Source organism: Neophocaena asiaeorientalis, unplaced genomic scaffold, assembly GCF_003031525.2.
Source record: "Neophocaena asiaeorientalis asiaeorientalis breed wild unplaced genomic scaffold, Neophocaena_asiaeorientalis_V1.1 scaffold593, whole genome shotgun sequence".
In the NCBI taxonomy this organism is placed as follows: Eukaryota; Metazoa; Chordata; class Mammalia; order Artiodactyla; family Phocoenidae; genus Neophocaena; species Neophocaena asiaeorientalis.
In genome coordinates this window covers 383,065-409,630 of record NW_020174701.1, presented here as the reverse complement: position 1 = coordinate 409,630, position 26,566 = coordinate 383,065, and the positions used below count along the sequence as shown (strand labels likewise).

The 26,566-nt window shown below is 39.7% G+C and overlaps 1 protein-coding gene across 2 annotated transcripts in view; it reads right to left on the bottom strand.

Annotated features, from left to right (window-relative positions):
• The window catches only part of PTPN4 (protein tyrosine phosphatase non-receptor type 4), a 176,639-nt gene that overhangs the window by 33,870 nt on the left and 116,203 nt on the right, over positions 1 to 26,566 (bottom strand). For both annotated transcript variants that reach the window (XM_024759163.1, XM_024759164.1), the window contains exons 13-15: positions 18,444 to 18,512; positions 10,702 to 10,827; positions 8,815 to 8,973 (exon numbers count right to left, since the gene is read on the bottom strand). In XM_024759163.1, the coding sequence (XP_024614931.1) occupies positions 8,815 to 8,973; positions 10,702 to 10,827; positions 18,444 to 18,512 (354 nt within the window). The remainder of the gene's footprint in view (positions 1 to 8,814; positions 8,974 to 10,701; positions 10,828 to 18,443; positions 18,513 to 26,566) is intronic.

Genomic DNA, 26,566 nt, shown 5'->3' with positions numbered 1-26,566 from the left:
AAGGGCAGAGGAAAGAGTTGCCAGCTGCTGTGGTAACCAGGCACAAGCTTCAGCCAGTTCCTGCTTATTTTTGCTGACTGATGACTGACACCCAAGACACAGCTGTAAGGTCTTGAGGAAGCAAAACTGTATTAGATCATATTATTGTTCAAAGTTACCCTCCACTCCTCCCTGGCTGACATCATGCTTGGCCATATGACTTGCTCTAGCCAATGAAATGTGAGTAGCCTCTTTTGAAAGGAAGCTCTGTATTTCTCTCTTCCCTCAGCCAGGAGACCAGCCAAGTCCCAAACAGGGTCTGCGGTCAGTCTGGGCCCTAGAATGACCATGACATGCAGCAGAGCCAAAGGTGATCCACCACGTATGCAGAATGTAAGAGAGAAAGAACCCTTGTAGCTGCATGTCACTGTAAGTTGGGGGAATGTGCTACCAGAGCATAACTTAGCCCAAGGTAGCTAACACAGAGGTTACTGCCAGAGTGGCTCTTGGAAACACATGCTCCCCTTGGTAGAGAAGCTGTGAACTTCTTGAGAGACTTGCTGCTAGACACGTGACAGATGTGGTAGCGATGCTAAAATCTGCTTAGCACCAAGGGCGTCAGCCAGGATTAGCGATGAATGGTCTCACCTCCCTGAAGAGAAAATATAGCCCTCCCCCAACTGCATAATCTAGTGTAAAATATGATCACTAAACACGCAGTGAACAATAATAACCTCTCAGCTTGCTACCCAGAAGCCTTCAGGGCACAGAATGCTCTAGCTTCTGATAAGTCTATGAGGACTGCATCAGACAGCACACCTCCCCTCTTCAGCCAAAGCTTCTCTGAGGTCTACTTTGATGGCCAGAGATTCCAGATCCCAAACATACTAGTTTTTATTCCGCTAATTTCAACTGCCAAGAACCCAAGCCTCTATAAGGCGATGCATTCAAGCGCTGCTTGTGCAAGAAACTGCTAGGAGAGCGCTGCGTGCCTTGGCCATGGCCTGCTGCAGGGACCAGGGCAGACAGAGGCGGGCAACCCTTGGTACAGCCGCCGATGGGAAATCTCTAACAAGCAGCTGGCCGGAAGCCTCCAAGACTTTACGAAAACTGGAAGTCACTGGACTCCACATGGATCAACCAATAGGTCTCATCCCTTACTCAGGTCTAAGTATAACCCAGGCAAGGCAAAGAGAAGCTTTCCTCTAGTTTTGCATACAGTTGCCACACCTGGGAAACATTCAGTCTCAAAACTAAAGGTCTGGGGCTTCCCTGGTGGCACAGTGGTTAAGAATCCGCCTGCCAATGCAGGGGACACGGGTTCGAGCCCTGGTCCAGGAAGATCCCACATGCTGCGGAGCAACTAAGCCCGTGCGCCACAACTACTGAGCCTGCGCTCTAGAGCCCGCAAGCCACAACTACTGAGCCCGCATGCTACAACTACTGAAGCCTGCGCACCTAGAGCCCATGCTCCCAACAAGAGAAGCCACCGCAGTGAGGAGCCTGCACACCGCAACGAAGAGTAGGCCCCACTCGCTGCAACCAGAGAAAAGCCTGTGTGCAGCAATGAACACCCAACACAGCCAAAAAACCAAAGGCCTTGGGGGAAGAGTATAAGGTTGAGATCAGGTGGGAATAGAGCCAGAACAACTTTATTCTTGGTTCAGATAACAGTCTAAGCACAGCACCAAGACAAACAACAGGGACAAACCCAAGCCTGCTGTGCAGCCCAGTATCTAAGTGAGCCAGGCCCGGTGGGCAGGGGTACCATGATGGCAACACTCAGCTGCAAGAGAGGGACGGCACTGACACCACGGGACATTTTGCTAGACTGCTGAGTCTGCATTTCCAGGGTTAGAGACCAGGCGTATACAGTCCAAAAAGCTCCAGAAGTGATTTTTATTATCTACTTCCTGATTAGAAATCACTGTACAAGAGCAGTGGTTGCAGATTCATGGCTTGTGGGCCAATTTTTGCCAACATACATTTGGCCTGTTCACTTTAAAAATGTGAGTTGACTGCATTTTAAAAATTACATACAAAATCTGGATTTCCAGAATGAAAAATGTGAAGCTTTGGAAAGAATAGACCTGCATTACAAGTTGCCAACAACTGGAAAAAGCCAAGTGGTAGCTGCTGCCTTTAGATGGGCCACAGGCATTCCAGGCCACATAAATCCCACCCAGTGTTACTTGCCGGACTCCAATGGGTATCTGAATACACCCTCTCCTTTACTCATTTGAAGTCCACAAGAAGACCCAGATAGGAAGAGAGTCCAAGCGTAGAGGCTCGGGCTGGGATTTGAGCCAAACCCTAAAGAAAGGGTGAGGAGAATGGAGTACAGGCAGAGGGTCAGCCGAGATCTAAGAGAGGAAAGGATGATATAATTTTGGATTTCAGGACAGGTGCTAGCTGCCTTCTCTCATTGTTTTATGTAACTTTCTTGTTAAGGTAACTTCACAGAGAGTGATGGACAAGCTCTCCATGGGCCTGGTCACTGCAGAGGTTAAGGTTGGTCTGGGGAGCTTTTTCACAAACTAATTATGCACTCTCCCAGTAATCCTAGTGACAATTTCCCCTTCCTGTGTTTCCAGCTTCAATAACCAAACACACTCTATCTACCTATCTAACTACTGTCTATAAAAGTAATCAAGAATATCAACACAGACTTCTAAAATTCTTATTTTGGGCAAAAGGTATCAATTACATTTTAAAGACATACTCCTATTAACTCAATTTATCGTAACAAATAACTTCCCTGTTCATATTTAATGTATAAGTATCATACGAAGTCAATCTACTAAACAATTATCTAGGAAGATGACTTTCATAGGTAAACCATGTATTGTAATTTGAAATTATAATACATTTAAAATAATATCATGCAATAGGCCAGTTCTTTAAAAAGGTACTACTGGGAATTCCCTGGCAGTCCAATGGTTAGGACCTGGCGTTTTCACTGCCGGGGGCTGGGTTCGATCCCTGGTCGGGGATCCAGGGGAACCAGGACCCTACCCACAAGCTGCATGGAGCGGCCAAAAAATTATTTATTTATTTTTAAAATTTATTTATACAGCAGGTTCTTATTAGTTATCTATTTTATACATATTATTGTGTATATGTCAATCCCAATCTCCCAATTCATCTGCAGCCAAAAAAATTTTTTTAATTAAAAAAATAAAACAAAAAGGTACTATTTCTAGGCTAAAACATAAACAAACAAATAAACAAAAACTACCAAGGAAAACAGAATGAAAAGACATCACATACTTGGAAAGAACAACCAGGCAGCATAGTAGGACACAGCCCCACTAGAAATAACAGCTGGCACCTGAGAGAAGGGACCTATAACCTAAAAGAAGACGAGCATCTACTATCAGATGGTTTAGACAGGACTAGGGAAATAGGAACCAAAGAAAGAAGTAGGGATCAAGGCTGTGCCTGGAGTCTTACAAGTAGAGGTAGTCATTTGGCGTTAAATATGGGAGCTGGAAAAAATCTGTCATAGGGAGAGTGTAGAAAATATAGTTCCAAAGAGATTATTGTAATTACTCATAAAAAAGAAAAATGAGCAGGATAAACTCTTAAAACTGTAAATTTTTAAAAAATGCTGCCAAAGGTTTGTACAAATTGTACAAATACACCCTTCATACAAGCATAAAGTTTATTCTAATTTAAGACTAGAAAACAAAAACCATATTCTTGGTAGACACTAATACAAACTTGCCAGGAATGATGGCTCCTTTTAAAACTCTTATTTTCTAAAATACATACCAGCAGCTCTTGTCTCACTCAATTACAATCACTAGCGTCATCCTAGTCTTCACTGGGCATTTACCCCTGCCATACTTATGTTCCATAAGATACAGATAAAATTCTGGTTCAAAAATCAGGCTTCTTGATACTTTGGCTAATTTATGGTGACATTCAGAGTATTTCAAAGTAAACACCATTTCAGACTGATTACTAATCGATGCCCAAGGCAATTAAAGTGCATAGAAACTCCCGGGGATATGATTAATAGAAGAATAGAACTGAAAATGTCATATTATTCTATCAGTAGGAATCTACTCCAGAACCAAGGTCCCAGACCTGAGATTCCTGGTTTCAGTCCAAGTCCAAGTCTCTGACCTCAGCTCCCAACTGCAAGTAAGGGAGGCTTTTGCCAGAGCCGGACTGCAGGTAAGTACGCTGCAGAGCAGCAGCCCAGGGATCCGCGCTTAGTCCTGCCGCCACGGGTACGGCATCTAACAGGGTGCGCCCTCTGAGGCCCCATGGCTCAACACTCCATCCACTCCACCCCCTTTGCTTCTCTTATTTCCTTGTCCTACAGCAGCCTAGTATTTGCATGGTCCATGATATATCACTAGACCTGATCAAGGCTGGCATGCAAGTTGGGTTACGCTGAGCCTGCAGGTGAAGTTATCAGTGCCAGTAGCTCAGAGGGGCAGAGGGAAGGCAAAGCTTTCAGGACGAAGCAAAAGGAATTGATGAGGTCGGATAAAGATAAGACTGGAACGGGACAGTCTAGGAAAGCATAGCTCAGGGAACTGGATTTAACATTTGAGGATTATGAAATCTGCATAGTCTCTGGTGATTAGGAACTGCAGGATGAAGTTGAGAATATGGGGAACTCCTCTCTGTGTTCAACCAGATATCCACACTTCAAACATACAACAGATAAATGGTTGATAATATACTTAAAAGCTGCTGGAATACACCCCCCCCCACCCCACCCCAAATTAACTGAAAGATGTATTATAATTATTATAGTTACCATCTACTAAGTACTTTTTCTCTGCCGAACTACTAATAAGCATCTCATTAAATATTCACAGCCGTCCTATGAGGTAGATATTATCATACTGTTTTTACAAGCAAGGAAATTAATGCTTACAGAGATAAAATAACTCACCCAAGGTCACAACCAAGTTATAAACAGTCTGAATCCAGAGCTTATGCTCTTAACACTAAGTTATAGTTGCAGCTCAAAGAAAACTGCAAAAAGCGGGAGGAAAGTTACTTTAAATCAGGGATTTCTAAACTTGTAGCAGTGGACTCTTCTCTTCAAATGAAATGTTTCTCAGAGGCCAATTTATAAAAGAGACAAAAGCTAAGCAACGGTGCTATCTGCCAGTAACTGAGGCTTCAACAGAACTTATCAGACCATATGCTGAAGATGACTATTTTCTTTCATTCCATTTTACTTATAAGTGGTAATACTCTTGTATTTTAAATTTTACTAGAAACTACTTATATTTCAAATGAACAGAATGCAAGATCAGTAGAGGTCAGGGCTCTAAGGACATCCATATTTACTTTAATTGATAACATATCCCTAATGCAATGGTTTTAATATATTTAAAACCAATAATTTGCCTACAATGATCCACAGTGGGGTATGGATGGGAACAAGGACTTGAAACACATACTGTTTAAATTCTACCCACAGAAAAAATTTTGCGGGCAAATTACTACGTGTGTTAACTTTGGATGTTAAGAAAAAAGAAATGAGAGACAGGAATGTGATTCTAAAAGTGTTCCAGGGCTTCCCTGGTGGTGCAGTGGTTAAGAATCCGCCTGCCAATGCAGGGGACACAGGTTCAAGCCCTGATCTGGGAAGATCCCACATGCTGCGGAGCAACTAAGCCTGTGCGTCACAACTACTGAGCCTGTATGCCACAACTACTGTTCCTGTGCTCTAGAGCCTGCAAGCCACAACTACTGAGCCTGCACTCTAGCGCCCACGAGCCACAACTACTGAGCCTGTGAGCCACAACTACTGAGCCTGCGCTCTAGAGCCAGCGAGCCACAACTGAGCCCGCGACCCACAGCTACTGAGCCTGCACACCACAACCACTGAGCCTGCGCTCTAGAGCCCGCGACCCACAGCTACTGAGCCTGCACACCACAAGTACTGAGGCTGTGCTCTAGACCCCAAAAGCCACAACTACTGAAGCCCGTGTGCCTAGAGCCCGTGATCCGCAACAAGAGAAGCCACCGCAATGAGAAGCCCGTGCACTGCAACAAAGAGTAGCCCCTGCTCGCCTCAACTAGAGAAAGCCTGCGCACAGCAAGGAAGACCCAATGCAGCCAATAAATAAATAAATAAATAAGAAAAACTGTTCCAATGTCCAACTTTCAGGCTGGGGATTTTCACCACAAATAATGTGCTTATCTTAAACTTTGACATTTTGGAAAATGGTTAAGTGAAGAGCAGATAATGAAAATGTTACATTTAAGTGCACTTTGCTGTCAACAGGCAATATATTGTAACACAGCAGCAAAAGAGTTGTTAAAACTGTCAATCAAGCCAGGTGGGCAAAAGCTTTCCTGACTTGTTTCAGTCCAGGTGGCTGTAAGTTTCCTCATGAGTGCTTCAAGGTCAGCAGTGAGGCAGCTTCCTCTGCACTCAAAACAGTTCTCTGTTGCAGCTGTTAGCAATCTGTATCATAATAAAAAATAAAACCGTATCCATCCCACTCACACACTTTGCAATTATTTTGTAGAAATACCTGAGTTTCCCTGTTATGTCTTAGCATTGTGGTGGGAATTTATTTATTTTTTAATCCGTTAAGTATTTTAAAATTAATTTAGGGCTAATGTTTATCTCAGAAAAATCACAAACTAAAAACAGTCTAATTTTCTGTGGATCATTTAAAGAAAGGAAGGAAATGGTAGGATGTAATCTCAATCATCCCTGCCTATAAACGGTAATTTTAAGCAGTACAACAGCCTCCTGTTTGCTTCCACAGTAAACACACCTGCGAATTAATAGCGTTTTCTCCTTGGGAAGTGGGCAGGCTCACCCAGTGCCTGAAGTCAGGCTCACCTGAACGCCCCTGGACTCCCTCAAAGAGCAGGAAACTGGTGAGATATCGCAACATCAATTTCAATGTATTGTACTACGTTGAAATGCTCTGTGCTTAATCCAACATACTGTTTGCATTCTTTTCACATTTGGCCAATGTAAAACTAAAATCTATGGATTCCGAGTTGAAAAATATTTCCTCTAAATTGAAAAAAAAAAAAAAAAATCAACAAAGCCTTGTCCAGGATACACAGTTCTAAGAAAACCCAAGTGGTAGCTCTATAAATTGGGACAAATGCTGTTAGTTGGCTCTCTCATCTGTAAAGGGGGGCTATATCCCTTTCCTATTGAGTTCTCTTGAATACAACAATGAGATAATTTATGAAAAAGCTGACTGTAAGCTACCAATGTAAGTTATTGTTATTAGTTTACCATTAAGCTTGTCTTTTCAGAACTCTCTCATTATTCTTAAGGTGAGGATTGGCTGAATTTCCAACACAGTGTTACAGATTCAAAACTGAATACAAATACTTAAGCTTCATAAAACAGATGTCCAAAGAGAAAGCCCCAAGCATTTGAAATTCTGGTGGACTGGGCAGGGGAAGAAAAACTCTGCATGGTTCCAACCTATCCTGAACCTCCTTCTCCACTTCAGGTCAGGAAAAGAGAACAAAGGTATTCTGAAGAGGTAAGTGATTTGGGGGGTTTGTGAATCTATGAAATTTATGAAAGGAAATACTCAATTGTATGCATAGGCAGATGTGTATGGGCTCTACGGAAAGGGCTCTACAAAAACTAGACTGAGATCATGTGGTCAGGCCCCAGGAGTGGCACTGTTCTGTCTGTGATGACACGGACTTTGTGATTCCTCCAAGTGGTCGGCTTTCATGTGCCGAAAGCATGTCATTTTAAAATTTAGTCAGTTAACATTTCAATCACGTCTTTAGTTACTGTACTTTTTAAAGTTTTAGAAGTAGAAAATACATGCTTATTAAAAATCAAAAAGTTTAGAGTTATAATTCTTAAAAGTAATAAAACATTAAATTTCCACCAATCCTAACTCCTGTCCACCCATGCTCCACAGGTGTCACTGTGCATAGTTTTCTGTTCCTCCAACGTTTAAAATGTCCACACACAATCCAAATCTTTCACCCAGATACACGTTAGCCAGACTAAACGCCCACTGGTACCGACAGCTTGGCCGCCTTCCCTGCTGGCGCCCACAGAGGACAGCAGTCGCTCCTACAGACCAGGCGCGCTTTCCTGGAGCACCTACAGCTGCTGTGCTGGCCACTCCACCTGCTCTCCATCACTCAGACCCACCCTTTCTTCAACCCTCATCACGTTCACTGTATCTGAAACCCCTTTTTCCTCCTCAGCAATTAATGAATCCTCTTACCTACCTATGTATCTTATAAAGTATTTTCCTTTTTTTCTAACTCTTGCACTGTACTTTTACTTGCATATGAACTAACTGTATTATATGAACCGATAAATCAAGACTGCCTATTAATGTGAGGTAAGTATGTTGTGCATTAAACTGATATACTGAATTATGAAGTTTAATTTATGCATCAACTTGTAATGAGATAGGAGTGAATTTTAGAAATGAGGTATGCACACGTTCTGTAACTTATTTTCAATGTGATGTTCTCCCTTGCTACTTCATCTCCCCAACACTGTCTATTCATCCTTATGGTTCCCTTCCTGAAAAATATTAAGAAAACTCTACCTTTCATCACCTTACTGCCTGACCACAGTGATGCATTTATCTACAGAAATAGGTAACAATGTGCACCAAAAGTTCAAGAATATACAGAGCCAACAAAATAATAGCAGCGATTTTGTGGGGTGGGGGTCACCAAGACCTTCAGGAACAAATAAGCACATTTACAAATATATAAATTTTTAAAACATCACATAAAGTCTTGTATCAAATACTATAATTTCCCAGATTATTTCAAATGAAACAATTTGGGGCATTATTCCTCATAAAAAGGAAGCTAAATGCAAAAAGGCCTTACGGAGATGATTCCAAAACAATGCTGTTAGCTTGCGTGGAAGATGGAGACCGATGCCTCACGAACGCCTCGCCGGGGCAGGTGTGAACCACGTGGCCGACCAAATGGCCCACTGAAGATGGCCGTAACCTGGTTCCCTCTTGGGTGAATGCAGAACTTCGACTGCGAGAAGAGGAACAAAAACTGAGTAAAAATGTACTGTAACTCAGTATGTTCAAGTTTCTTTCTCATATGTTGCAGTAGAAAGTGGGTGTGTGTTTTTAAGACTGACCGCATTTTACTAAGCTGAGTCTCTGACAAAGACACTATGGTATAAACAGAAAAAACACAGAATAGGAAGTCAAAAGATCTGAGCTAGAGTTAGCAATCTGCCACGGGGATTTTATCTATTTCAATCATCTATTATCCCCACCAACCTTAATGTTTCTAGGTTTCAGTCACTACAAATGTGCATCTTAGTCAGCATTTACAAAATAAAAGGAGAGAACCCAATGATTCAGAAATATCCTCTGGTCTGAATTCTTCTTTAATCCTTCAATAAAAACTTTTATTTATGGGATTTTCTATAATTTCTAAGACTAGAGATACTGAATACCATATTTCCATCTTCATAAGTGACACGGTCACTTTAGGATTTAGGGAAAGAACAATTTTCTTCATATCATACATAAAATTGTTTCATTAACAGAAAGTCTGATCAGAGTTAGTGACAATTAATTAATTCAACCATCGGGTTTAAATTTCATGTGTCTTCCATAATTTGCTGTAATTGTTTAGTGGGGTACTGGTAACAAATAAGGAACGGCTGGCTGGAAAAGGGACCAGAGAAAGAAGGTTCTGGATCTTCTCCAACAAGCTGATTAGCCTTTGAGTTTATATGCAGTCTATTACAAAAGATGACTTAGCACTCTGCAGTTAGCAAGAGACTGCACAAACTTTTGAGTCTATTTTGTTTCTAGTAGTGAGGAAGACACCTAGCTAGTAGGTGACCTGCTGTGAACCAAGCTGTTTGGGCACACACTTGACTTCCAATATGGTAGGAATTTACTCTTAGGCTGACACACACCCATCAGTGAAACAACTTTTAGAATCTAGTGCACATTTGTTGAACATGAATGTGTATGAAATATGTCCAGAGGAAGACTTCTTTAAATATTATATTCCATGCCAAAATTCAAATATTTCTTCTATCAACCTTTTGGGTTAACAAGGGTGGTCAGTATGGTGACATTCATTTTGTTATCATTATCTTAATCACATACATATAATACATACAGCACACTTGTTAACATTATGAAATTAAGATAACATCTTTGGCCAGTACACGTTTATTATCTTATTATTACTCCCTATACCCAAGCATCCAGCTTTTGTGAGAAATGCTAGGATGAAGTGCATACACAGTAAGTGCTGAGTAACATGTGCTTCTCAGCTGAGCTACGGCTGAGCTGGTGGGAACTGAGGCTGGAAATCCCTTTTCCTAGACCACACACACTGGCACAGCAGAAGCAGGGTAGGAGCTTCAGCAAGAGAATCACAACACTTAGCATGTTCAAATAATATGCACTCTCCTCGAAATTATGCTGGAGATACACATGGAAAAGAGTTATGTCAGCTACAACCATATTCCCAGATTTTAAGTCTACTGATAGGCCTTGATATATTGGCTAGTGACCCTGACTGTGGAAGTCAGCTTTGTAGTTAAGTGAGCATCTTTATGTCATGCTCTGCTTACACACTGAGCTCCAGGCTGAGAGGAAATAATGCCTTGGAGCAACGAAAATCATGTCTAACCGAAAAATTTTTAATTTACATATTATAATCTTCAGGCAATGGAAACATACAGCCAAACATTTAGAAGTTAGCAAAACGTACACCTGATGTACTTACTGATTCGGAGTGCCAGGTGGGGATCGCGATGGAAGGCTTTGTGTTTCCAACCTGTCATCAGATAGTGAATTTCTGCTTACTACTTCCCAATCCATTAATTTCCGTGCCAAGGGCTTACTTGGGGATCTGGAGTAATAATTTAAATAATATGCAAAAAATTTTATTTTTTACCCCAAACTATGTACCAAACCTTACAATTTGTCTTAATACATCATATTCTAGATGAGTAAATACAACACGTTCATTTACAAGAAATTAATGCATTTGGAGGCTACTTACCAAACAATTTCCTAAGAAAGGAAATCTGCTTTATATGAAGAAAGAAGGCAAGAAAAAGTAGGAAAGAGAATAGGGAAGAGGAGAAAAACGAAAGAAACAAAGAAACAAAGATGAAAGAAAAAAAACAATGGAATCGTTGGCTATCAAGTTTTCCCAGATACTACCACCATTACATTTTAGACATAGTCTGTCTCTGTCCCAGCGTCTCTGGGACTTGAGCTTATCTTGTGGTGCTTTAAACAATTCCTAACACATCATCTCCTGAGTGTCCTTAAACCTAAACCCTGGCCCTCTGCCTCAATGAGGACAAGGTAAAAATGATAATTGTGTATACTTTATTTATAAATTTTCCCCTTTTATATACAGTAGGCCAGTGGGTCTTTTTCTTTTCTTTTCTTCTTTAGGAAACATTTGGAAGGTTAATAATTTTGTCTCACGGTGGGGAGTAGCATATGTTTTCTAACCTGTATATTGTCAGGTATTATAGTGATAAAGAGAGTAAATGATCCTTTCAGAAAAGATATTGATCCTTACTGAGGTCAAAAACCCTTAGAATTTTAGATAAATTAGCAACTGAAGTCGTTTTTTATGCAAATTCAAAAAGTGGCCAAAGTTCATGGAAAATACATGATATCTATTTAAATGCCTAGCTTTTTGACATGCAGGGTTCATATGAAGGTTAATATAATGAATTAAGCAAATTACATAAAAACACATAATATATCAGCTTCTAAACTTAGACAGTTTTATATTTCAGTAATAACTCACTGAAGCACATACAAATAGACTAGACTACAAAGCATGGTAACAATGACCACGAGTACTCAAGAAAATTTACATACATAGTAGGAAGCATTAAAACAATGAGTGGGGGGCTTCCCTGGTGGTGCAGTGGTTAAGAATCCACCTGCCAATGCAGGGGACACGGGTTTGAGCCCTGGTCAGGGAAGATCCCACATGCCACGGAGCAACTAAGCTCGTGCACCACAAGTACTGAGCCTGCGCTCTAGAGTCCACGAGCCACAACTACTAAGCCTGTGTGCCACAACTACTGAAGCCTGTGCGCCTAGAGCCTGTGCTCCGCAACAAGAGAAGCCACTGCAATGAGAAGCCCGCACACCGCAACTAGAGAGAGCCTGTGCGCAGCAACAGAGACCCAACGCAGCCAAAAATAAATAAACTTATTTAAAAGAAACAAACAAACAATGAGTGGGGACCATCAATCCTAGCTTTGACCTTCCCACAGACAAACCACTTAAGTTTCTACATCTAACTATTAAAATTTACTAGTAAAATGTATGCTCCTACGGTCCTTCCCTACCTTCTGAAATGATCTATGAGTATCTACATTTTCAGTGGAATGTTTTAGTTTATTAATTTTACTAAACCACAAGTAACTTAAATTACTTCTGAATCTAAAGCACACAAATGCCCTATCATTTCATGTATTCATAGCTAAAATCTTTTTAGTTTGGCCTAATGATGTTGCTTTCTTTTCTTTTCTTTATTTTTAAATTGAAATATAGTTGACTGACATCTCCTTAATTTAAGAACACTGAACATTTTCTAAAAGAGATGTAACGTTATCAATTTTTTAAAAAAGTCATTGAGTCAGATTTCATTTTTCGTAAGTGAATCTGAAGTCATTAAAACATAAACATTTCCCATTACCATGAGTTTAAATTACAGGATTTTCTGATTTGAAGACAAGTCAGGATACCATTTAGTCTAACCACCTCATCAGTCACAATAAAATAAAAATAAAGTATATTATCTCATGCATTAGATTTTTTAAATGAAGTAAAGATTATTAAAAGAAACAGCATTTATGGCTCTTCTATTAATGTTAGTCAACAGATTACTCACATATTGGATTATTAAATGTAAACTGTTTAAGTGAGTTCACTAGCCACAGTCAGGAGATCAACTATTTTCATTTTCTAAAAGAGGGAAAGAGTCATTTGAAGGAGGAAAAAAATCCAGTTGTACTCACCTAATACAAAGCATCAGAACACTTTACTGTTGTTAATAAACTAAACATGGTTGGAAATGCTTTGCATTTAAAACTAAATTTCAAGGTATTTTATTAACAGTTTTAACCTCAGAGATCCACCCACTCAAGCTTGCTGTCTATGTTTCCTGTTGAGTGTGGAAACTTCAGAGAAAAAAATACCACACTTCATCAGTGTTTGCAATGTGGTAAATTTATTTTCTGACCATGGCACCTTATTTTTCTGTTGCATGGGAACATTCTTCTGCTTTTTTCTTAGATATTATATGATAACTGAAAAAGTCTGAAAGCAATTCAAAGAGTTGATGTATCAGAAAAATAAGTTAACATTCATTATTGCTGAAAAAAACAACCTTACATAAAAAGTTTAAGGAGAAATCTTTTCTAACTATTTACACTGCCAACTAAAATTCCAAGGAGTGGACAAGAATTCTAGAATTCTCTAATACTCTAACAGAATAATTTAATAATTGCTAAAACCATTAGGGTATTTTGATAGATATGCATCAGATCATCACAATCCCAGAAAAGCTTAGCCTTTCAGAGCTAGCAGGATCATTAAAACAGTACTATTCAGACCTTGTCCTAGATGATGACTTATTATTTCAAAGTAGAGTCATACAATTCCAGCACAACAAAAGAAACAGGAAGTTATTTGGGGCCCATCATATTGGAATTTTATCTCTACTACTCACTGAATAATGCATATTTGTTTTATGAGATAACCTGTTAAACAATTTCACATTTTAATAATGCATATATAAAATGAAGAACTATCTGACTGGTGACTATCATACTAAGTGAAGTAAGTCAGACAGAGAAAGACAAATATCATATGATACCACTTATATGTGGAATCTTTAAAAAAGTGATATAAATAAACTTATTTACAAAACAGAAACAAACTCACAGACTTAGAAAACGAGCTTATGGTTACCAGGCAGAGAAAAGTGGGGGACGAGAGATAGACTGGGGCTTGGGATTCCCATGTACACACTGCTATATTTTAAATAGATAACCAGGGACTTCCCTGGTGGTCCGGTGGCTAAGACTCCACGCTCCCAATGCAGGGGGCATGGGTTCGATCGATCCCTGGTCAGGGAACTAGCTCCCATATACCGCAACTAAGAGGTCACATGCCACAACTAAGACCCGGTGCAGCCAAGTAAATAAATAGATAGATAGCTAGGTAACCAACAAGGGCCTACTGCATAGCACAGGGAGTTCTGTTCAATATTCTGTAATAACAGAAATGGAAAAAGAATTTGAAAATGAAGATACTTGTATATGTGTAACTGAATCACTTTGCTGTACACCTGAAACTAACGCAACACTGTTAATCAACTATACTCCAATATAAAATAAAATTTTTAAAAATTCTTTTTAAATATTAAATTTAAAACATAAATAAATAATAAAATAAAATGCATTGGGCACTGCTCTGGAAAAAAAAATGAACTAGTAAGATGCAGGTGTAACTATCTGTATATCTTTCAAAATCTGATATGCTCAAAATATTAAAGCATGTACACATATAAAGGAAGTCATTTGCATGTGATATTAACATTAATATATAAACACACCTATGATTTGGTATTCATATTAGGATATCATATTACAGTAGAACTAGTTATGAAATCATGTTCAGTATTTTTACAAATATCAAGCAAGACAAAAAGTTAAGCTTCTTGTTAGGAAAAGAATAAAAAAGTGCAAGTATTTTGTTATGGTGCTGTTTTAACAGAAGAATCAGAAAAATATTTACTTTGATTTTAACAAGTCTGAAAGGAGTGTTGCAAAAAAGTTATAGTACTAAGAACTAGAATAAATATGTACATTTTAAGTTAAAACAAAGTTGATAGGAAGTAAACTATTCCTTTCTCAAGAGCAATTTCAAGGAAAATGGTTTCAAATTAACAGTTTACTGTACATTTTACCTTTCTACAGGTCCTTAATACTTTCTAACTGGAAACAAGAGTATCTATGAGGGCTTCCCTGGTGGCGCAGTGGTTGGGAGTCCGCCTGCCGACGCAGGGGACACGGGTTCGTGCCCCCGTCCGGGAAGATCCCACATGCCGCGGAGCGGCTGGGCCCGTAAGCCATGGCCGCTGAGCCTGCGCTCCGCAACGGGAGAGGCCACAACAGTGAGAGCGCCGCGTACCGCAAAAAAAAAAAAAGTATCTATGACTGTGGAAAGGAGGAATTTGAGTAATTTCAGTAGCTGTATCTATTGGGGCAGACATCTCTGTGTTTTTACTTTCTTTCTTCCTCCCTTCCGAAATAACGAAGCCACTAATATGACACCAAGATTTATATTTAATAGAGAAACTGACAATATTTCCCTCAATAAATCTAAAAATAAAGCCAAAATAAATCAATTTCAAAACTTTTTTGAACAAATGCTGAAATGAATTACATCATTCAAATTCAAGTTAAACTTATCACAGCAAAATGCTATATGCCCTGACCAGTGAAATCTTTCCTACATCAAGGCATTTTTCGTTGACAATTTTCTGATTGGAGAGATCATTCATAGACAAATCAGGATGAGGATAAGCCAGGAATGAAGGGGGGAAAAAAAAAAAACCCACGTAAATTTTATTATTCAAACACATAAAAAATCATGTTCTAATGATTTTTTTGTTTCAAATGTCTTTACTCCAAGGAACTTGTAATATTATTTGTTTTTTATTTTTACAAGCATTCCAGGCACATTGCTGGCACAGCCTCAGCCTCAGAAATGACTCTGACTGTGCACGCGGACCGGTGGCAGGACGAAGGGAAGGATCTTGCAATTAAATCTACAGCTCAGGATAAAAGGACTTAAGTGTTTAAGATTTACTGACATGAACGACTGCAGATTTTTTCAACATTGAAGAAAATTCCTATGATATGCTAAGTGATAAAAACAAGCAAGAAAAAGTATGAAACAATTTTTAAAACAAATAAAGTATAGACATACATATCAATATCTCTGTGAGTATATACATGGCAAAATCTTGAATAGTAAATACAAAACAATTTTAAATGATTGTGTTGGGGGTCACGATTTTTCTTTTTTTTTTTTTTTTTTTTTTTTTTGCGGTACACGGGCCTCTCACTGTTGTGGCCTCTCCCGTTGCAGAACACAGGCTCCGCGGCATGTGGGATCTCCCCGGACCGGGGCTCAAACCCGTGTCCCCTGCATCGGCAGGCGGACTCTCAACCACTGCGCCACCAGGGAAGCCCTACGATTTTTCTTTATGTTATTTGGCATTGTTGGAGCTTTAAAAAACAAAATGAGCCATCACTTGTGGAGTAGAGAAAGCAATAAAGCAGTTTCTGCTTTGGGAGGAAAGAAAAAAACAGCAGCTTCTTACCCTAGAAACACAAAGCAGGAGGTCTTTCAGACAAAGACTAAGAGCAAAATTAAAGTCAAAAGCAAAATTCTCCACTTCTCGTTTATTAAAACTCTCAGGCCTCCACTGGCAGCAGACTCTAAGCTCATGACCTCTTTAAGGACTCACCCTCTCTAAGCTATTTTCACTGAAAATACACTGCTTCATTTAAAAAACATCTACCATACCCCACTCATTAGAGAACTGTGGCTACTGTGGTGAATTAAGACAGACAAACTCCCGTCCTCCTAGAGCTGACATCCTACCTAGTGAAGGAGACAGACAATACACGGGATCATCTTTCACATCTGAGACAGGGAAGGAGTCAAGCGTCTCACGCAGAACAGCAAAAACTACCGCACAGAGGTTAAAAGTGTGGGTAAGAACCTGGGATGTCTGGTTAGAATCTTGCTGCATCCCTCACTCTCCGTACAATCTCAGGTAAATTATTCAAACTCGCTCAGTTTTCTCATCTGTAATGGATTTATTACCTCACTGAGTCTGGGGGCTGTCAGTTAATATACAAAAACTACCTGGCACAGGTAAGTACAAAATAAGCATTAGCCATTATGAGATTAACTGGTCACCCTCTTCCACTCACATCCCCACAGAGTGATTCTATCCCAGCAGCCAGGCTAATCTCCCACCCTCCCCCATCTTTTTATTTTGGAACATTTCAAATATAAACGGAAGTAGAAAGAAGAGTCTGATAAACCCTGTGTACTCAGGCCCCAGGTTCAACAGCATCACCATGAGAACCCTGTTTCACCTCGCCCCGCAATTATTCTGAAGCAAATCCCAGAAACCATACGATACTTATAGATACTTCAGTTTATCACTCTAAAGCACAAGAACTCTACCACATTTTTAAAATGCAAGTCAGTTTATATCCCTCCCATGCCCCCAGTCTCCCTGGCCTCCATTTACAATTCTAAGTCCTCACCGTTCCCAGCACAAGGCCACACAGACTCCGGCCGCTGCCCGCCTGTCTAGCCATCTCCTGGACCACTGCCATGCGCACCCTGCCCACTACTGGCTCCGGCCCAGGGCCTTCCCTGCCTCAGCCCTCACTATATGAGGCGCCTGCTCCACCAATCAGAGTGCAGCCTCCATGAGACTAAGAGGGGTTACTTGTTCTTCACTGTGTTCCCAAGGCCTGAAACAATGCTCGGCACAGTAGGTCTTCAGTAAAGATTAGCTGCCACCAATCTGGTCACTCTCCCTCCTCAGAGCTCTCGGCTGAGTTTTCAATCACCTATTGGACAATCTGGTTAGATCGTTGCTCGGGCATCTCAAACTAGACCTGTGCCAATTTAACGTCTCCTATTACGAGTCTGTTCTCTCCTGTAGCCCCTGTCCATTTTATGTCACTCCAAGCTGACGAGTCTCTCCAGACACTCCTGCCTCTCACACACCTCCACCAAAGGGTCAACAACTTGTGCCTGTTCCACCTGCAAAATAAGCTCCTCAAATTTGTTCCCTAGTAACCACTTAACTGTCAATGTTTTAGTTCAGGCCTTTGTTATTTTCATTTGGATTACTGCAATAACCTAACCGGTCTCTGGGTACCCAGCCTTACTTCTAATTCATTCTCTATCCTTGCTTATAAAACTATTTTCTAAACCATAAATCTGATCATGTCATCTCACTTGTTGAAAAGCAAACTGGTTATTAACAGATCTTAAAAAATGAAGATAACAAAATGCACCCAAATAAAAAGCAACTTATTTCTTAACAATATGATTTAAAGAAAGAAGAAATGGGCTGGATAATATATGAGATGAGTCACTATGTTTCTCAAAAATGTTAACAAAAGGGAAACAAGCCTTCCAACAAAATGTTATATTAATAATATAATACTTGATTCTGCCTAGTCAGGGTTACAATCCTCGGTCCACTAAAAAAAACCTGATTGAGTAAACTAGACAAACTATTTCATTATTCGCTCAACATAATTTATCATTTAATTAAAGAAGGAATCATGTGATAATTCTGTAATCGTATTTGGAAAAAGTTTTTAGCAATTTTAACCTTGCTTTAAAAAAAATTCAGACACTGAATTAGAAGTGGCTTACCTTGCAAACACCCTGTCTTTATTTGCCTTTTCTTTGCCATATTGAACTGACTGGACTTCAGTTCTGCCACTGAAATAGATAAATATGTACAATAAGAAAACCTTAAAGAGAACTACAAGATAAAATGACAACACACAGCATGACTATACTACAATTACATGAGACAAGATACTTCTAGCAGAGAAAAGGGAGCAGAGGGTAAGAAGGAAAGAATGGACTATATTCCACTTCTACCTGGATGGATGAAGCTTAATTACAGTTCTTCCATTAATGAACAAGGATGTGTTCCAAAGACACTTTGTTTTCAGATACTCCTTTGTTTGGGAGTGAGTATGAAAGAAGTAATTCTGTCTGAGAGGAATTCCTCCTCTGCTATGCCCTGGAAAGGCACTCCCTCTAGACTCAGAAACAGGTTGCTCTGTCCCAGCTCATCTAAGCCCTGCCCTCCTGCCACGTCTGCAGTTTGGCTAATGTCTTTACTACTCCTTCAACAAGGGCCTGACACATGGGGGGAGATCTCGAAGAACTGCTCTTTCCTTGGGCAAGCTCTTCCTCCTCACCTACTGATAACGATCACAGACACATCCTCAAATCCCTCCACATCCAGATACAGGCAACTCCAGATATTTTTGTATTAGAAGGAATGAAGGTCAGAATATGGTTAAGAGTTGGGCATTACAGGGGGTTATCTTGAAGCTGATTTGTCTCCCAAGCACACCGTTTATGCCTGGGAACTGAGCTTCCTCTGTGGTACTCCAATGTGTTGAGAGCAAATTTGTAAATAAAACCTTGGTTCTCAGAGAATCTGTTACTCGACACATCACATTATTTGAGTGAATGAACACAAATGTTTAGAATATCAAATATAACCATTTACATAGATGGAAATTTAATATATATAAAAGCATACAAATATAGGTTTCCAAAGCTAATAAGCAAGCAATTTTAAGATCATCTTCTATGGACAAGTATAGATAAGTGTGAATAGAATGGCACATCTGTTCAAGTTTTAATGGAAAGTCAGAAACATTGTCACGATTTTAAAGTTTAGATAAGTTGATGTTTCTTAATATATTCCCTCTAAGAAGGATGAGCTATACTTGCAATTGTGAACAAGGTAACAGATTTAGGTTCACCACTGCTTTGTACTTCCACATTAGAACAAGGACTGTAATCCCCTGGACATTTTGGAACAGAGATAACAAGGGGGTGTGTGTGTGAGGAGGCTGGTAAAGGAAGTATTAAATCCCCTGATATTCAAAATTCCATCTCTCAGTCTTCGTGAGAGATGACAAGAGTGCTAGTATTCCCAACCATTGCTGATAATGAGGGGGAAAAGCATTTATCCAATGTGTATCCATTAGGGATAGGACTGTATCCAGATAAACATGTCATGCTGCCATTCCTACATCGCTCACAAGATTATTAATCATTTTGGTGATTAAAAAGTATTCTGGATACGTTTTTGAAGTTCTTAAGGACTATAAACAGAAAGCCTAGCTTTCACAACTACAGACATCTACGGCTGGCTTATACACACGAATTTAACTTCACGTTAGCCGAGCTGCCCAGGCCTCAGTCCTGTCCTGCTCTGTCTGCTACGCCCCGCATCTGGGAGGCTCCCCTGCAGGCTGGCTTTCTGTCAGTTCTGCCTTTTTTCTGGTGGGAGATCAGAAAGCGGAGCAAGTCAGAAGCAGGTGACCGTCAGATGCTGGCAGCCGCTGTAACAGCAGCAGGGACAGGGCACAGAAAGAAACAGAACCCGCAGATGATGCCACCCCTGATCAAAGCAGCACCGCCCTGGAGATCCAGAATCAACGGCAGCAGCTCACCAGTGCGGCAGCAGGTCTCAGCTTGCGGGCTCCAGCCCAGAGTGACACAAGCTTCTGACCCTCAGGCATTACCCATTCTTCCTGCTGCTTCTCCAAACCCCCTCCTTTTTGTTTTCCCAGCCTTTCTAACACCTGTGTTAGAAACCAACTGCCTCGATTAAATTGCTTTTATTTGAAAAATCAAAAGAGCTTCCTGTTTCCCGGACTGATAGACTAATTTTCCAGGAAAGAGGATTCAAATGGGACATTATTACTCAAAAGGCTGAATTAACAAGTTGAATTTCATAATAAAAATATAAAGATTAAATTCAAATATGAGGGGAAAATGAAGTGTTTATATGTCATATTATCCATATTATTCTACAGGGTTTAGTATAATTAGAACAAAATGTAAAACTGTAACATAATCTAAGAACACTAAATTCTGACAGCAAGATACTTATCTTAAGAACAGTGAGAATATACCAACTGGTGAAAGCATGCAGGCTTCTTGTAAGTAATTCAAGCAATATCGAAAAGCATGACAAAAAAAGTAAACAGATTTAGCCACAGCCATACCCCTAAGAAGTAATCTCCATTATGAGCAGGGAAAAATCATTCTGAAACTCTATATATACATAGAAAAGGCTAAAAATATGGATATAATTCTATTACAATGTGATTATGCTATATGTGCCACAATGAAAATACTAAATGGATTTCTCTTGAATTAAAGAAAAAGGCTACCATTCATTTACAAAAGAAGAAGGAGGAGGAGAATAAAAAGGTCAGGGAAGGGCTTCCCTGGTGACTCAGTGGTTGAGAGTCCGCCTGCCGATGCAGGGGACACAGGTTCGTGCCCCAGTCCAGGAAGATCCCACATATGCCGCGGAGCGGCTGGGCCCGTGAGCCATGGCCGCTGAGCCTGCGCATCCGGAGCCTGTGCTCCGCAAAAGGAGAGGCCACAACAGTGAGAGGCCCGCGTACCACAAAAAAAAAGGTCAGGGAAAACCTTAAAAGCTTAGTGTATTAATATTTAATTTTTGTTAATATGGATTCACATAGTTCACTAGTCCCTGCTCCCTCTTGCTTTCTTATATTATTACTTTTACTTTGCCCAAGTTTATAACATTTTAATACTATTCTGTAGTTATAATTCTCATAGTTGTCAAGGATTCGTTCCATATTTAAAGAATTTAATCTTTATTCTGACTTCTTTCACCAAGATGCTTCTTGAGTCATTCTGAATTCTCTCTTAGATGGCTTAACTTTACCATTAATTTTTTTTTTCAAAATAGGCTCAGAGATGTTATATTCCCTGAGGTTTTGTATGTTTGATACTGTCTAGCTATTGACTCTACACTTGAACGGGAACCTGGTTCAGTATTTTTCGGTCGCTTGTTTCCTTTAAGACTTGACAGACAAAGCGTGGCCCATAAGCTACATACAAACCTGAAGAAAGGTTTTATGTAGCATTCACAGTGTTTAAAAATATTTAATCCCAAATATTTAATCTAACAAGACTGATAAGGGAAAAAGAGAGAAGACACAAATTACCAATATCAAGAATGAGAGAAATGACCTTATTAGATTCTAGAGATATTGAAAATATCATAGGGTAATATTACAACCTTTTTGCCAAAATATTCAAGAACTTAGACAAAATAGATAAATTCCTTGAAAACCATGATCAAAGTCCACCCAGGAAGAAAGAGAAAACCTGAACTGCTTCATTGGTATTAAAGAATCTGAATGTGCTGTTCAAAAGCCTCCTATAAATAACACTTCTGCCTTAGAAAGAACTGGAAAATTCTATTAAACATTTTAAAAGGAAATAATATTACTAGAGAAACTCTTCTAGAAAATTGAAAATGAGGAAATATTTCCCAACTCATTCAATGAGGCCAAAATGATCCTGACACCAAACCTGATAATGACATTACAAAAGAAAACTAAAGAGAAATATCCTTCACAAACATAAATGCAAAAATTCTAAACAAAATGTAAGCAAATTAAACAAAATAATATATAAAAAGGATAACAGATCATAACCAAGTGGGGTTTCTCTCAGGAATGTACGGCTGCTTTACCATTTGAAAGTCAATCAATATAATTCATCAAATAAACAACTAAAAAGAAAACTCATATGATCATTGAGATAGCTGCAGGGAAAGCACTTGACAAAAACCAATAACCAATCCTAATAAAAACTTCCCACAAGTGCGAAATAGAGGAACTGCCTCAACACGCGCGACACAGGGCACGTGTGAAAGCTCACAAGCAACATCACGCTTCATAGTGAAACACCGAGTGGCTTCCCCTAAGATAAGGGACAAGACAAGGGCATCCGCTCTCACCGCTTCTACTAACCGTTACACTGGCGATTCCAGCTGGGGCAACAAGTAAGGAAAAAGGAGTAAAAAGGATCAGAACAGGAAGGAAAAATTAAAACCGTTTTTGGCCTCTAGGAAGAAAATCTTTCGGCAACTATAAAAAAAGCTCCTAAAATAAATGAGGTAAAAGCGAAGTTTAACGAAACAAGATCAACATAAAAAAATCAATTGCGGGCTTCCCTGGTGGCGCAGTGGTTGAGAGTCCGCCTGCCGATGCAGGGGACACGGGTTCGTACCCCGGTCCGGGAAGATCCCACATGCCGCGGAGCGGCTGGGCCCGTGAGCCATGGCCGCTGAGCCTGCACGTCCGGAGCCTGTGCTCCGCAACGGGAGAGGCCGCAGCAGTGAGAGACCCGCGTACCGCAAAAAAGAAAAAGAAAAAAAAAAATCAATTGCATTTCTAATTAACTGTGATGAACAATCTGAAATTAAAATATAATAAGACAATTTATAATAGCATCAAAAACATGAAATAATTAAGGATACATTTGGAAAAGATGTGAAAGAGGTACATGCTGAAAACTACTGCTGAGAGAAAATTTAAGTAAATAAAAAGATATACCATGTTTCACGAGTCATAAAACTCAATTTTTTTTTTATTGGAGTATAATTGCTTTACAATGTTGTGTTAGTTTCTGCTGTACAATGAAGTGAATCAGCTATGTGTATACACATATCCCCTCCCTCTTGGACCTCCCTCCCACCCCACCCCACATCCTGCCCATGTAGCTCGTCACCGAGCACCAAGCTGAGCCCCCTGTGCTATACAGCAGGTTCCCACTAGCTAGCTAATATTTTACGCATGGCAATGTATATATGTCTATCCTAATCTCCCAATTCGTCCCACTCTCCCCTTCCCCCGGGTCCACACGTCGGTTTCTATTTCTACATCTCTGTTCCTGTCCTGAAAACAGGTTCATCTGTTACCATTTTTCTATATTCCACACATATGCGTTAATATAAAATATTTGTTTTTCTCTCTCTGGCTTACTTCACTCTGTATGACAGACTCTAGGTCCATCCACATCTCTACAAATGACCCAATTTCCCTCCTTTTTATGGCTAATATTCCATTGCATATATGTACCACATCTTCCTTATCCATTCATCTGGCATTGGACATTTAGGGTGTTTCCATGTCCTGGCTATTGTCACTAGTGCTGCAATGAACACTGTGTTACATGTATCTTTTTGAATTATGGTTTTCTCAGGCTATATGCCCAGGAGTGGGATTGCTGAGTCATATGGTAGTTCTATTTTTAGTTTGGTTTTTTTTTTTTTAATAAGTACATCCATACATTTTTTGAAGATACGATTATTTATTTTTGGCTGCACTGGGTCTTCGTTGCTGCACATGGGTTTTCTCTAGTGGCAGCGAGCAGGGGCTACTCTTCATGCGGTGCACGGGTTTCTCATTGAGCTGGCCTCTCTTGTTGCAGAGCACGGGCTCTAGGCACAAGGGCTTCAGTAGCTGTGGCTCGCGGGCTCTAGAGCACAGGTTCAGTAGTTGTGGTGTACGGGCTTAGCTGCTCTGTGGAACGTGGGATCTTCCCGCACCAGGGATTGAACCTGTGCCCCCTGCATTGGCAGGCGATTCTTAACCACTGCGCTACCAGGGGAGTCCCAATTTTTAGTTTTTTAAGGACCCTCCATACTGTTCTCCACAGTGGCTGTATCAATTCACATTCCCACCAACAGTTCAAGAGGGTTCCCTTTTCTCCACACCCTCTCCAGCATTTCTTGTTTGTAGATTTTTTGATGATGGCCATTCTGCCCAGTGTGAGGCGATACCTTGTTGCAGTTTTGATTGCATGTCTCTAATGATTAGTGATGCTGAGCAGCTTTTCGTGTGCCTCCTGGCCACCTGTGTGTCTTCTTTGGTAAAATACCTGTCTATGTCTTCTACCCATTTTTTCATTCAGTTGGTTTTTTTGATATTGCACTCCATGAGCTGTTTATATATTTTGGAGATGAATGCTTTGTCTTTTGCTTCGTTTGCAAATATTTTCTCCCATTCTGAGGGTTGTCTTTTTGTCTTGTTTATGGTTTCCTTTGCTGTGTAAAAGCTTTGAAGTTTAATTAGATCCCATTTGTTTATTTTTGTTTTTATTTTCATTACTCTAGGAGGTGACCCACCTCCTAGAAGATCTTACTGTGGTTTATGTCAAAGAGCGTTTTTCCTATGTTTTAGCTCCATTTTTCTTTCCCAAGATTGCTCTGGCTATTCGGGGTCTTTTGTGTTGCCATACAAAGCATAACATTTTTGGTTCTAATTCTATGAAGAATGCCATTGGTAATTTGATAGGGATTGTACTGAATCTGTAGATTGCTTTGGGTAGTAGAGTCATTTTCACAATGTTGACTCTTCCAATCCAAGAACATGGTACATTTCTCCATCTGTTTATGTCATCCTTGATTTCTTTCATCAGTGTCTTATATAGTTCTCTGCATACAGGTCTTTTGTCTCCCTAGGTAGGTTTATTCCTAGGCATTTTACTCTTTTTGTTGCGAAGGTAAATAGGGTTGTTTCCTTAATTTCTGTTTCTGATCTTTCATTGTCAGTGTATAGGAATGCAAGAGATTTCTGTGCATTAATTTTGTATCCTGCAACCCTACCAAATTCACTGCTTAGCTCTAGTAGAGAAAACTCAATATTTTTAAAATGCCAATTCTCCTGAAACTGATCGATAGTTTCAGCACAATTCCAGTTAGAATCCCAGAAGTCTTTCTTGTAGAAACTGATCAGCTAATTCTAAAATTCAGATGAAACTGCAATGGGCCTAGAACATTCAAAACAACTTCTAAAAAGAACAAAGTTGGAAGACTAATACTAATAGTCTGGACTTAAGACTTACTATTAAAAAGTAAGAAATAAGTCCACCCAAATGTGGACCACTGATTTCTAGCAAAGGTGTAAAGGCAATGCTGTGGAGAAAGAATAATCTTTTCAACAAAAAATGCTAGAACAACTGGATATCCATATGTAAAAAGACAAGCGTCAATCCATACTTCACACCATATGCAAAAATTACTTTCAAATCGATCATAGACCTAAATGTAAGGGTTAAAACTGTAAAACTCTTAGAAGAAAACAGGAATAAATCTTTGTGACCTTGGGTTAGGCAAAGATTCCTTAAATATGATACCTTAAACATGACACCAAAAGAAAGATCCATGAAAGAAAAAGCTGGTAAATTGAACTTATCAAAATTACGTGCTCTTCAGAAAACTAGTCAAATGAAAAGATACCAGGAGGCAGTGGTAAGAATCTGGTGGAATGAGAACTCTCATACACTGATGGTGGGCATGTAAAAAGATAACACGCGCTTTGGAAAAACAACCAGCAGATTCTTGCAAAGTTAAACATACATCTACCATAAGATCCGGCGATTCCACTCCTAGGTATTTAACCAAGGGAACTTAAGCAATTGTCCATACAAACCCTTCCACATCAATGTTCACAGCAGCTTTATTTGTAATAGCCCAAGTCCGGAAGCAAGCCAAACAGAGAAACAACCCACTTGATATCCATAATTTAGTGAATGGATAAACAAAATGTGTTATATCTACACAATGGAATACTACCCTACAATAAAAAGAAATGAACCATCAATCCAGGCAACAACAAAATATATGTTTCAATTTATATAAAACCCTAGAAAATGCAAACCAATTTATAGAAACAGAAAGTGGACCAGCGGATACATGGGGACAAAGAGAGGTGAGAGAAAAGGGGTTTCAGAGGGGTAAGAGGAAAATTCCGGGGTGGATATGCTTGCTATCTTAATTGTGGTGATGGGTTCATGGATGTATATACATCCCCAAACATGACATTTTAAACTTTAAATATGGTAAATTATTCTGTCAATTATACCTTAATAAAACTGTTTTAAAAATGTAAAATCTGCCAGTACTAGGT